Source organism: Moschus berezovskii, chromosome 3 (genome assembly GCF_049115385.1).
Source record: "Moschus berezovskii isolate FMDL1 chromosome 3, NW_MosBer_1.0, whole genome shotgun sequence".
In the NCBI taxonomy this organism is placed as follows: domain Eukaryota; kingdom Metazoa; phylum Chordata; class Mammalia; order Artiodactyla; family Moschidae; genus Moschus; species Moschus berezovskii.
In genome coordinates this window covers 56,207,646-56,221,600 of record NC_142462.1, presented here as the reverse complement: position 1 = coordinate 56,221,600, position 13,955 = coordinate 56,207,646, and the positions used below count along the sequence as shown (strand labels likewise).

At 38.1% G+C, this 13,955-nt stretch overlaps 1 protein-coding gene across 1 annotated transcript in view; it reads right to left on the bottom strand.

Moving 5' to 3' along the window:
* Window positions 1–13,955, bottom strand: part of PRKAR2B (protein kinase cAMP-dependent type II regulatory subunit beta) — a 117,600-nt gene that overhangs the window by 85,546 nt on the left and 18,099 nt on the right. The window contains exon 2 of the mRNA XM_055420774.2: window positions 7,059–7,094. Coding sequence (XP_055276749.1) covers window positions 7,059–7,094 — 36 coding nt within the window. The remainder of the gene's footprint in view (window positions 1–7,058; window positions 7,095–13,955) is intronic.

Genomic DNA, 13,955 nt, shown 5'->3' with positions numbered 1-13,955 from the left:
CCCAACAAGGAGTCCCAGGGCCTGTGCATTGGCCCCTCAGAGACCACCCTCCAGCCGCCAGGTCCACCCTCCACCCTCCCCTCACCTCCCTGCCCAGTGCTGGGTTTCAGCACTCTCGTTTCATGTGGCTGCCTCCACGGAGCTGTCTGACTCTTGACTTCAGCCCCACCCCTGGGTGTTATCTTTCTAAACAATTCTTGGTGTCCCACTGCGCAGTCTACAAGACACCTCGGACACCCTTAAATCCAGTCCAGGCTCCTGGAGGCCCTGACTATTTCGAAGACTCATGTGAACCTCAGGCTGAGATTGTGGAACCAAACTGGGGTGAATACTGTATCAAGTAACTTTTATGTATTCAGTTCAGTTCAGTTCAGTCGCTCAGTTGTGTCCGACTCTTTGTGACCCCATGAATCACAGCACGCCAGGCCTCCCTGTCCATCACCAACTCCCGGAGTTCACTCAAACCCACGTCCATCAAGTCGGTGATGCCATCCATCCATCTCATTCTCTGTCGTCCCCGTCTCCTTCCGCCCCCAATCCCTCCCAGCATCAGAGTCTTTTCCAGTGAGTCAACTCATCACATGAGGTGGCCAAAGTATTGGAGTTTCAGTTTTAGCATCAGTCCTTCCAATGTATTATCTACTGCTTAATCATTACAATCTTTCTGCGAGACAGGTATTATTTCCATTTTATACCTGGAGAAACAAAGGTACCTAAGACCAACACACACTCACACACTTTTAATGAGTGGGTATATGAGTAGCAGAGTAAATACTCCAGCCTAGGTCTATGTGAAAGCAGAGCCTACATGGCCTCCCCTGGTAAGAGAGACCCTAAACATTTTGCAGCAATGGTTTTGTTAAAGGCAGAAATAACTCCTGGCCTTCAAGCCTCTGCTATCCATGGCCTTGAGCATCTGCTTATTCCAGGCCACAGGTGCCTGATGGCAGAGGTCAAGTGTAGAGCATCATACTATAAAAAAGGATTTATAATAAAAATAGCTAGCTACTACTGACAAAGTACAGATACTGCCCTTATCTACCTGCTGAAACCCACATCATAAGCCTTAACGACAAGCTCAACGGCATCTTTCTGTGAGCCCCACACCCTGGAAGAACTATACCTTTTCTCCTTTTCACCCTTTGGATATTGTGGTACTAAGCACACGCCTACTAGACTCTGAACTTCCTAAGGGGCCCTATCCTGATTTTCTTGCATCTCTAGCACCATAACTGGCACAAAATAAAGACTCAGTAACATTTGCTAAATGAATTAGTAAATTAAAGTAGGATTCTCACAGAATGCATTATCTAGTGTTTTTGACTATCAAACTTGAAATGAGCTTCTAAGAACAAAATATAAATGTAAATATATTCATACCAGCAAATTAGTTTGAAAATACGAGAATGACCTCTGGGAGAAAATAATTGGGGGCTAAAAGCTCTCATCAAATAACTTTAAAATAAAAACAATGAACACCAAGGCTACAAAATATTTTCAAAACAAAACAAAAGGAAGCATATGCTCCCTGAATCAAGGAAGCATATGTTCCCTAAATCAGATTCAACACGAGATCTGAACTTCTGCTATTTCACTGCTTTTCTTGGGAACTAACCATGCTCTATTTGGGGGTGATATTACTCAGTTTTTAATGTGCCATTTTACACAGTGGGTGTGTGAGATTCAAAGACTTAACTTCACCTCTGAATTATTCCACACTCTGGTTTAGGGAAAATTAGATCTTAGCTCTGTTAAAAATATACTATAAAATTCAGTGCTCATGTATGGCTAAAAATTGAACAGCGGCTGATTCTCAACATGAGAAAAGAAAATTAGCTAATTCATAATTTGGAGTTTCATTTTCACTTCTATTTTAAGAAAAAAAAAAAGATGTACTAGATCGTGATGCTCAATGGCTGTTCATGAAAGCAACTAAATGTCCATGCAAAGACTTCATGGTCTTCAGTGTGGCATCGTGACCAGACAGTGGATGTGCCCGTACAATCTAAGAACAGGTCATAGCGGGGAAGTGCCTCACTGTTGGGGACAACTGTCAGAACTCTAAAAAAGCAGTTTTCAAAATTTCAGGGAGCCAACTTATGAAAGACAAGAAAAGTGGAGTCATGACAATTAAATGTGATGTAAAATCCTTGGATGTGACTGAATGAAGGAAAAAAAAAAAAGACATACCAAGACAACTGAGGAAATCGGACTCTAGACAGTAGATTAGATAACAGCATTAGTCAAGGTTAAATTCCCTGCATGTTATATTATGTAGAAAACGTCCTTGTTCTCAGCAGATATGCATGAACTATTTATGATTCCTAAAAGGTTCAGTTAAAAAAAAAATAAAAGTATGTATCTGGGCATGTGCAAGGAAAAAAAGAAAAGAGCATATAAATGTGGCAAAACAGTAACACCTGGGAAATCTAGATAAAGGTGTTCATTGAACTATTCCTCAACTTTTCTATAAGCTTGACTTTTTTAAAACAAAATTCTGAGGTGAAAAAAAAATCAGAGGTTTGACCTCCTGAGAAGGCACTGTCTCAAGATTAATGGGTCATTTCAATTTGTTTTTCAATTCAGAGCCAAAACCACAAAGGAAAACCATTAAGCTCTTAAAAAAACCCTGCAATGTATAAACAATAAAAAAAGAGACCCATATTAAAGGATGAATATCAAATACTGTTATAACTCTTTAAGGCTTTTTTGACAGACTAAGACACAGAGTTGAGCATTTTATTGTTTTGTTCTAAACTATGTTCCAGGGGACTGACCACCAACTTTTTTGAGAGCCTAGATACTCTGCTTTACAAGAACCACCTAACTTAACCATAACAAGATGACTATTGCTGCTATGATCTCAGAGTGAAAGAAAATGAAAATAAGAAAGAAACAATCAATGAGATAAATAACTTATCTACAAATTCACACAGTAAATGGGTGGTTCGAACTCGTCTATATAACTCTACATTCTAGGGTCTTTCCCATACAATATACTAGATAAAAAACAATGCAATAGAATTGCTGTTTAAGTTTTATTCTTAAAAGATTTATTCAGCCACTATCTCTACTACTACCACTAATTTTAATAGTAATTAAACAATAAATGGGCTTCCCCAGTGGCTCAGTGGTAAAGAATCCGTCTGCCAAGCAAGAGACGTGGGTTTGATCCTTGGGTCAGGAAGATTCCCTGAAGAAGGAAATGGCAACCCACTCCAGTACAGCATTCTTGCTTGAGAAATCCCATGGACAGAGGAAATCTGGAGGGCTACAGTCCCTGAGGTTGCAAAGAGTTGGATATGACTTCACAACTAAACAACAACAAACAATAAATGGTATTTCCTTTTTCTTCCATCAAAAAATAATCTTCCAAAACAAAGTCCATAAGCTTTAAGAAAACTAAACCCCAAACTGTCAGTGTTATTTCTATCAAAAGTCTAAAACAGATTATGTATATGACTTTTGTGTATCTGAAAAGACATACTGATAAGAAGTGATTACTCAGAGGAGAAATGGATCATAAAAGAACAAAAAAAATTGTTTAAAAATAGGATTAGGATCATGGAATGTTGTTTAAAAATAAGTTTATGGATAATCATATTGTAATATATAAATGTATTGAATCAACATGCTGTACGTTTTAGACATACACAATGTTACTAATAACATGCCTTTCATTCCTGAACCAAATGGAAAACTAGCTTATGAAACTTCTAAAAACTCTCAAAATTCTAAGAATTTTGTTTGAAAACTGAGTGAAACGAATTCCTTTTATAGAAATAAAAACCAACAGGTTTATGGGCAGGCACTGAAAACACATGAGGACAGCTCAACAGATACAGTGTTATTAAAAGTATAAAAATGATCCAAAATAATGTATCTGTTAAACACATTTTTAATATAAACAGTCCCCTCATCCTCCTGAACCATAACAAAAGAAAAAGGCATAAAAAGGAAAAATGTTTTGTTTGAAGCATTCGGGTTGAAATATCTACTTTTGACAGATGCAGTATGAATCAAAAAGCCAAAACCTCAAAGATTTAGGAAACTCAGTCAGATTAGGACTGTGTTTATAATGGTCCTAAGCTTTCATTCAATCAAAAGTGACTGAATACCTAGCACTATCAAATTGTTTTTCTTGTTGTAATGTATACACACAGTATTTGTTGTTATAACTATTATTTAAAAATAGTAGTAGTAGTAGTGTTAGTAGTAGTGTTAGTCAGTTGTGTCCCACTCTTTGCGACCCCATGGACTGTAGCCCATGAGGCTCCTCTGTCCATGGGATTCTCCAGGCAAGAATATTGGAGTGGGTTGCCATTCCCTTCTCAGGTAACTTTCCAACCCGGGGATTGAACCCAGGTCTCCTGCACTGCAGGCAGATTTTTTTACCATCTGAACTACAGGGAAGCCCTCATTTAAAAATAATAGATAAATAATAAATAAATTCTTATATCCTATACATCTGGTTGATTTTACCTGACATAATTTTTTCCCTTAAATTACAGGTCTCACATTACAAATTTAAATTTATAGTTTATTTATGAAAAGTATTTCTGAACTAAAATGTCATCAAAAAAAGATATCCCAAGAAATATTTTTAATTATTAAATATGAATTTCTCTATTTTAAGTGGGTATCTATTTTTGTTATTTTTTGGAAATGGTATTTCAAAAGAAACTGAAGTCTATCTCTACTTCTAAATTAAATTACTTTTAGCCACTAAATTAAATTTACAAAGAGAAATAAAGAATTTCCTCCTCAAGATGACTTAAGACTGTTTCTGTTTTCTTCTTTGTCAAAAAAGTTTTAGTGATTGTTCTTTTTATCTAAGGTAGTAAATATTTTACTTCCCTTGCCTGAAAGACTGAAAATGTATATAAGATGCTTAGCATAGTCCCTGACCTACCAGGGCACTCCATAAGCCAGTTGTCTTTTCCTCCCAATAATCAACGTCAAAGTTCATTCCTATAGTGCTCTCCAGCATGTTATATTATTAGGGTTGTAAAGAGTCAGACATGAGCACAGCACAACAATACTTATACCTTTGAAAGCTTTTGTAACACGACTCTGAACTTGATTCCTGCTGTTTTCACATTTCCTATTACTGTCACTCTAGGAAAAAATGCAACATTTGACTTGAATGTGTATTTCTTTGCTGGGATTCCATCTTATCTGCATTTCCAGCCAATTTTGCTGAGATACAATGGACACTGATTTAGCTGTGGTGACAGGGGCTGAAATAATGTTGTTTCAAAATGAACCTACAATGGGACTTCCCTGGTAGTCTTGTAGTTAAGACTCCACTCAGGATCTATCAACCAATGGTAAGTACACTGAACAACAAATGTTAATGGAATTTGCCCAGAAATAATGTCTCATGTCAGGCAGAAAGGGAGATAATTTATTCTAAGAGTCTTAATTACATTTCTATGGAAAGACTCTCACATCATGAAAACAAGATATCACACTACTGATTCTCTCTTATTGTTCCTCTCTGTTTTCACCACTGTTGACAAAGACTATGCATTACACCAGAATAAGATCACTCTTGATTGCTCTACTTTGGGATCAAGTCTGATTGATGCCTTACTGACAAAAATATAATTTCTCACTACACAAAAGGCATTATAATCTACTCTTTGTTTCCAACATTTAAAATAGAGAACATATTCCTAATCCCTGTCTTATTCCTTATACATCTGGTCACCACATAATAAGAGTAAATTACACCAGTAACTGCTGACAAATTAAATATAAAACTCAATTTTAAAACACCTTTAATAATATAGCACATATGCAAAGGAGGTAATTTTATGAAATAAATGATTCATTTGTATTGTATAAATGTCAAAATGATCTGTTTGAATTTTTATCTTGTTTTTCAACCAAAAAAATTAGTTATAAATAAAAGATTGTCAATTTTTTCAAACCAAACATGGTAGTACTTCATTTGTCCTCTATCTTTAGAAAAGAAGGTATTTCACAGAGGTGAATTTTCCAAACAATAATTTATCCATTTCAATGTCCAAACTCACTTAGGACAGAAATGCTTTCAGCTGTGTCCTGTACTTACCCACCCATGTAATGTAGGTGGTACCCAGTATGAGTGTGTGTTAAGTCGCTTGAATCATGTCTAACTCTTTGCAACCTTATGGACTATAGCCCACCAAGCTCCTCTGCCCAGGGTTTTCCAGGCAAGAATACTGGAGTGGGTTGCCATACCCTCCTCTAGGAGATCTTCCTGTCCCAGGGATTGAACTCACATCTCCTGCATTGCAGGCAGATTCTTTACTGCTGAGTCACGGGGGAAGTATCCAGTGTAGGGAACCAAATTTAAATTCTTGCCAATGGCTAAGGTCTCCCTCAATGTGAAATTGCAAGAGGTTACTAAGGTATCTCTAGGATACCAACAAATATAAAGCAATTTGCTCCTATTCTAAATGGCTCCATGATGACAAGTTCTTATATCTCAGTGTTATGAGTTTTCATGTCTTTATTAAAAACTATCATCCCTTCCCGTTTTGAGTCTCCTTCCCTGGTGGTTCAGACAGTAAAGCATCTGGCTGCAATGAGGAAGACCTGGGATGGATCCCTGTGTGGGGCAAACCCCCTGGAGAAGGGAATGGCAACCCACTCGAGTATTCTTGCCTGGAGAAACCCATGGACAAAGGAGCCTGGTGGGCTACAGTCTGTGGGGTCACAAAGAGTCAGACACGACTAAGTGATTTCACTTTTACCCAAGTTCTAAATCACTTCTTCTCAACTGTGGCTGGCAAACCAGATAACCATGCAATTAGTAATTTATCAAATGCAGAAATAAACAAATTTGGGTAAGAGTCTCCATACATTAGCCACAGTGGGATTTTAAATTTAGCCACTCAGAGGATATTTCCATTTACTTCCTAGTTCTTGATTTTATCATATGGATGTTTTCTGGGAAAATGACTGATAAATAAGTTATTACTCTATAGCAATTATTCTTTTCAAACCTTCTTATCCAATCCATTTTTTAAATGTCACCATTAGTAAGCAAAATCCATAAGGAGACTTACCTGAGGCACGCCTTGTAAATCGGTTTATTACTGGAGCTGAAAGAGAAAAGTGGGATAATATTCTTAGATAAAATTCTAATTTATCCAAAACCCTGAAAAGGAACTAAATTGTTAATGATCCCATAAGTTAAATAGGAGAAAGATATGAATGGATAACAAGTGCTAGAAGAAATACATAAATACATGAAAATTAAATGTTTAAATTTAACACTAGACAAGGAAATATAAATTAAAACCAATATTTCATCTGTTAAATTAGTGACTCCAAAACTCTTTAAATGAAAATCCCTAGCTATGTGTGGCTGAAACTACTTACCTAGTACAGTACAAATCTATACAATATTTTTATAAACAATTTGGCAATTACATGAAGTATCATAAAAAGTTTATCTCCTTTAAAAAAGTAATTCAACTTTTAAGAGAGTTATCCCAAAGAAATATTACTAGAAAAGGAAAAAGCTATTTAACAGCATCATTTTCACAGTGAAAAAATCTGGAAACAAAACTAATGCTCACGTATGCTGATATCATTATTAGGTAAAGATAGTATATTGTTGATATTCTCAGATTTAATATTTGTAGCATTGACAATTTTTGTGTTCAACCCAAAAGTCCATGACATGCGAATCTGTCTGCAGAAGGCTACAATTTCAGGCTGGGTGTGGAAGTGTACTGCTCTACTGCTAAGCCCACCCTTGGCCCACTTCCCACACTCAACTCAGCTCTGTTGTTTCTTCCTGGTTTTGTTTATAACTATCTCAAGAAATGAGGGTATTTTTAAAAGCTTTTTTCTTGATAGAAGCAGGTGAGTTTACAGTTCATATTATATACAGAAAGAACACCAGGTACTAACTACAGAGTGTATTTTAGTAGCAGGATGTCATGGGTCCACTGTAATACTTTCTAATACTTCAATACTTTTAAAACAGTCAGTATAAAGACAGTTTACACTATGGAAAGAGGTCAAGTTAAAAAAGAAGACTAAAATTTTTGTCAGCATTATGTCAAACAGCACAAAAATTACAGACGCTCAGGATTAAGTACTAGAAGAAAATTATGTCAGATGTTTTACACTAATCCTTGTAACTATGCCTTTAAATATCAGCACCTACACATTACTGATGACAACATTTTACAGTAAGGCTCAGAGATACTGATTAGCTTGCTTGAGATCACACAGCCACACTGTGGCAGAACTTGAGCATTTGAACTTAAGCACTTCTAGCACCAAAATGCTTCCCATCAAGAGCAGAAAGCAAAAATACTGACACCTGAAATCACAAAGTAATAGGTTATTTCCTCCCCTATTGATCTCCACTTTTAATGAGGATTAATTCTGTGAAATAATTCACAAGTCAAATTATTAAAATACTAGTTTATAGCAAAATTATATCCTCGCAAATCATCAAGATACAAAATTTCCACTATTTACATACCAAATTAATTCAGCCATATAGCTGCAAAGTCACAAATCACTTAAATAAAAATATTTCATCAGATAAACTGTAGATATATTTTAGATATTACACACATACAAAAATGTCCACCAGTTTTCTTGGATATTTTTCAACCTCTTCTTCACAACTCCTTCAGAACCTAGTCTAAAGGAAGCCTCCCCAAGCCAGCCATAAGGATGGGAAAGGAGAGAGTGCAAAAAACTTCAACCATAAGAATGCAGAATAGATGGTGCAGGCTGACCAGAGCAAGATGAAGCATATGTCTGCTCTGGGGTGAAAACACAGCAGATACTCTCTGCCTCCTGCTCCAGCCTCTCCTATAGACCATGAATTCATAGCACAAAGAGCTTCTGGTTTGAAATTCTGGGATGTCTTTGTTCCCTTGGGGTCCCTCAGGTTTGTGTGTCTTTCTGAAGTGTTGGAGGCAGAGACAGACTTTCAAGGAAGTGACACTGCCTTCTTGGAGGTGTACTCTTAAGTTTGTGGGAGCAATTTTTTCAACCGTCTTAATAATTCAGAGGACATCTTTGACATTTGACAGACGATGTACAGGACAGTTCTACACAACAAAGAACTGTCCTAAATCCCACAACTTTCATGTTTTCACATATCCAACTGGACATTCATGTTGGCAAGCAAGTCAACTTACAACCATCTGAGACTAGACTCCAACACTGTTTACTATTTAAGTACAGGGCTTCCCTGGTGGTTCAGTGGTAAAGAATCCACCCGCCAATCCAGGAGACATAGGTTTGATCCCTGGTCCAAGAAGACCCCACATGCTGTGGAGCAGCTAAGCTCATGCACCACAACTACTGAGCCTGTGTTCTAGAGCTTGGGGCTCAACAACAAAGAAGCCCCCATAAAGAGAAGCCTGCACACTGCAACTAGAGAGTAGCTCCTGCCTGCTGCAACTAAAGAAAGGTCCAGCCCACGCAGCAATGAAGACCCACCTGGCACAGCCAAAAAATAAGTGAATAAGATTATTTTCTTAATATATATAAGTACAATTATTAGATGCAGTTTTAATATACATAAAACTTTCTGCAACACAAATACGACATAAATCAAAGGAACTGGGCGGGCTTCTGGTATTTTGTTTTGTTTGGAACTATACTAATATTTGTTCATCATTTCAAAAAATCATGTCACTACTATAATTGGGGTATCTGAATGGCCAGCAGAATACACCTGATTAGACTACATTTGCAGCTTTCATATTCGTAGGGATTCTACAAGTGGGAGAATCTAACTATGTCTCCCTGTGTACATGTAAACACATGCCTACTGCAACACATTACTATAAATTACTTGCCTTTGTTTCTCCTTTATATTTTTGCTAAAAATTATTTAAAATTTTAAATTGTGTGTAGAGAAGTTCTACAACAATGATTTCTGCCCCATAGTAAATGGGCCACAGGACTGGGTAGTTAAAAAGATGGGGGCGCCAAGCATACATCATGCAGTTGTCAAGGTAAACACTGGGTCTTGACAAAATTACCAAAATCCAATCCCTCATAACCATAGCCCTTCATATCCACTTGCAGGGATAAAACACAAGTGTTTCCTGCATCAGCTCTTGGCAAACCAACAGTAACCTTCACAATTTTTCTTGTTTTTTTTTCAGTCCAGCAGCCAAAATAGGGAAGAAGGTTGAGATTCATGGTGGAGGCCTTGCTGGAAGTAAAGCAATGTGTATCTGGACAGGGAGTGCCTGGTGTTTTCTCTTGCAGGAACCCAAATACAGGGAAGAGGAGCAGGAGGAAGGTGAGAAAGGACACACCACTGGGCACCAACTAGGGTCAGGAGGCGTGGGCTCCACTGCCAGCCCCATCGCCTTCCAGGAAACAGTGGATGAATCGTGTAACTTTGAGCTAAATTCTCAATTTAAAAAATATGCAAGGTAAGATCTGCCCTCCTTAATTCAAGAGGGTTTTAAGAAAAATATAAACATCTTTGAAAGTGCCTATGAACTATAAATTCCTATTCAAATATAAAAGATTGATGTTTATTTATTGTGAGCTAATATTACCAATTTTAACATTATCACTTTTTAAATATACAAAGAGCAGAACAAATTCACAAAAAAGTTAACAGATGATGTTTTAAAATCTGCTAAAGTCAAAGTAGGTTTTCACACTCTTGGTTTCCACCTTTAGATTTTCTTATTCTATGGATCCCTGATAGCTCAGCTGGTAATGAATCCGCCTTTAATGCAGGAGACCCTGGTTTGACACCTGGTTTGGGACGATCCACTAGAGAAGGGATAGGCTACCCACTCCAGTAATCTTGGACTTCCCTTGTGGCTCAGCTGGTAAAGAATGCACCCTGCAATGCGGGAGACCTGGGTTCGATCTCTGGGTTGGGAAAATCCCCTGGAGAAGGGAAAGGCTCCCCACTCCAGTATTCTGGCCTGGAGAATTCCATGGACTGTGTAGTCCATGGGGTCACAAAGAGTGGGACATGATTGAGCAACTTTCACTTTCCTACTCTATGGATATTCCGGGAGTGTATTTACATACACACACACACAAACAAATATGATTTAAGAATATACTAAATGCCTCTAACATTTGAAACAGATATAACCTATGATCTTAACAAATCCTCAAGGGAAAATACAGAAATGTTTATATAGGTTTGACTTTCTCCCAAGTGCTATTCCAGCAGAACACAGACAGTCCTGTGTTCCTATGAATATCTTCGTGCTTGTCTAACCAGAGATTCTGTCAGTTTCCAAACTAGATGGGTCTTAATTCCTCCGCCCCCAGGAGACACAGAAGTGTAGCTGATTCAAGTCGTCTTTAATCCTGGAGCATCTTTACAAGAAAAACGCTCCATTACTTGAGATGGCTGAATAAGCCTCTCTATTCCTAGCAGGGAAAACAACCTCCCACACCTGTGACTCCCCACCAGTGCCAGCGGGACCTGCTTATCTTCTCACTTCTTTTAGCCTGAAGCCCAAGATAAGCAGTGCCTGGCAGATAAGAGGCACTGATTCAACAGCTGTGGGTTAATCCATCAACTCTGTGAAGTAAACAGAGCAAGTCTCCTTGTCCCACTTACTCTGCTGTTTATTGGATGTGGATGCTGGGCACTGGGAATGTGACAGAGTCCTTGCCTCTGAAGAGCTTGACCAAGTCGGGAGGTATTTTCAAATACTATGGCTGCAAGGGCTTACACCACACAAGCAGCTACTCTAACAGGAAAATTTTTAGATAAAAGAGAAGTTTCACAGAAAACTAGAAAACTCAAGAAATTCTATGAAAACAAATGCAGTCAACTGAAAGCATGAACCAATGAGTTTGACCTTCAAAAAGAAAAGCCCGGTTGATAGTCATACAGATAGCCTGCATCTCTGAGCATGATGCTGGGAAAGAAGTCCCATCCAAGTTAAAGAAATAAGAGTCCTGAGTTGTGATTTATGGTCATTAAACACACACACGCAGCCACCCTATCTGTACTGTAGCCACACTGGTTAAATACTCTTTGTAGAAGAGTTCATGTACCCTGAAGTAAGACACACACAACCGTCTTGGAGTCAGCACAGTAATTAACATCCCCAGCCTCATGAGTCACCTTTTCTAGAATAAACATTTTCCAAATCTGCTCTCTAAATAAAAGATTCTAGAAATTATGTCAACTGAAACCATGTTAGGTAATTATTTTGGACAGAATAAATACTTGGCTCAGAGTAAATTTCTCTTATGCCTGAGCTATAAGGCTCACCTTTGAAGGAAGGAAAATTTAACTTTTTTAAAAGATCAACAGCAACTAAAGCAAATGAACAACAAAACCTGAAATATTGTGCTGATTAACCAAACAAACACAATTTTCAAACTTCTTTATACATGCTTACTTTCTGACATTGCAAAGGATCACTTATTTATTTTCTATGTCTTTGTTAAAGCCATGTCCTCTCAAAGTACTTCTGATCAGACATGATGGGAACTGTTGGAGAAGCAGGTATTTGAGGGACCAGTTCTCTATTTCCTTTTCGATTATATAGCATGAGATTTAGGTGTCCTATCTACCCATATACCTGGCGCATGGCTGGAGTAGGGCAGAATGAGATGAAATACAGACTTGAATGAGACACAGAACGAGATGAAAAACTATTTAAAAATACAGTTTTTAAAATGCCACCTTTAAGGACCACTGAAGAGATGCACAGAATCATTCTATTCACAAAGCAAACTCCTCAAAATATAACTGATATTCTAAAATACCGAGGTAATAGAATATAACTATTACTCTAGGGGAAAAAACACTCTTGGTTTACTTTTGCTTATGAATGAACTTAATTCATTCACTTTTTAATTCATGAGGACTTTACCAAAAATGCCCTCTGAGGACCAGAAAGACAGAGAAGGCAATGGCACCCCACTCCAGTATTCTTGCCTGGAAAACTCCATGGATGGAGCCTGGTGGGCTGCAGTCCATGGGGTCATGAAGAGTCGGACATGACGGAGTGACTTCACTTTCACTCTTCACTTTCATGCATTAGAGAAGGAAATGGCAACCCACTCCAGTTTTCTTGCCTGGAGAATCCCCGGGACGGGCAAGCCTGGTGGGCTGCTGTCTATGGGGTTGCACAGAGTCAGACATGACTGAAGTGTCTTAGCAGTAGCAGCAGCAGTAGCAGGACCAGAAAGAAAAATTCAGCTTCAGCTACAAGAGTCTTAAGGTAGCTAAGCTTATAAAGCCACACACAGAGTTGATGGAATAACAATGTCCAGAAAGAGGCTCCCAATACTTTAAGGATTTTGAAATGTGGGCTCTGAAGAAAAACAGGAGATGGGAAAGGCCATTGGCAAAGCTACATCAATGCAATCTCTGCTTCTGCATATGCTAAAACTGTCTCTTCTAAACCTGTAAGATCAAATATATGTAAAGGGCAGATTTACAGAAACTAATGTTTTGTTCCTAAGAGTGAACAATCCAGACTGGACAACTAAGAATACTACAAAAAACAAAAGCTACGAGAGTTCAAATCTTCACACATCCCTGAAGGCACAAGAAAATCAGACCCAAAAGAGTAGTTAAGAAAAATATAAGGGCTTTGAAATGAAGACAAAACCATCAGGAAATGTGATTAAGGTCCGCCTAATCACAAAAGTACGGTTTCAGAAGACACTACCTTGTCTTCACAGAATGATGTTCCTGCTATTCTAGGCTCAGCTCAAATGCCTCCTAAAAAGCAGAGGACTTTCTCTGAATACTCATTTTAACCCCGTGCAGGTCCTCTCAAATCACATCTTTCTTTGTCTTCCAAGTGGTCAGCACTATCTGCAGATACCTTTTGCTGCTGTTGTTCAGTAGCTCAGTAGTGTCCAACTCTTCGTGACCCCATGGACTACAGCATGCCAGGCTTATCTGTCCTTCACTATCTCCTGGAGTTTATTCAAACTCATGTCCACTGATTTGGTGATGCCATCCA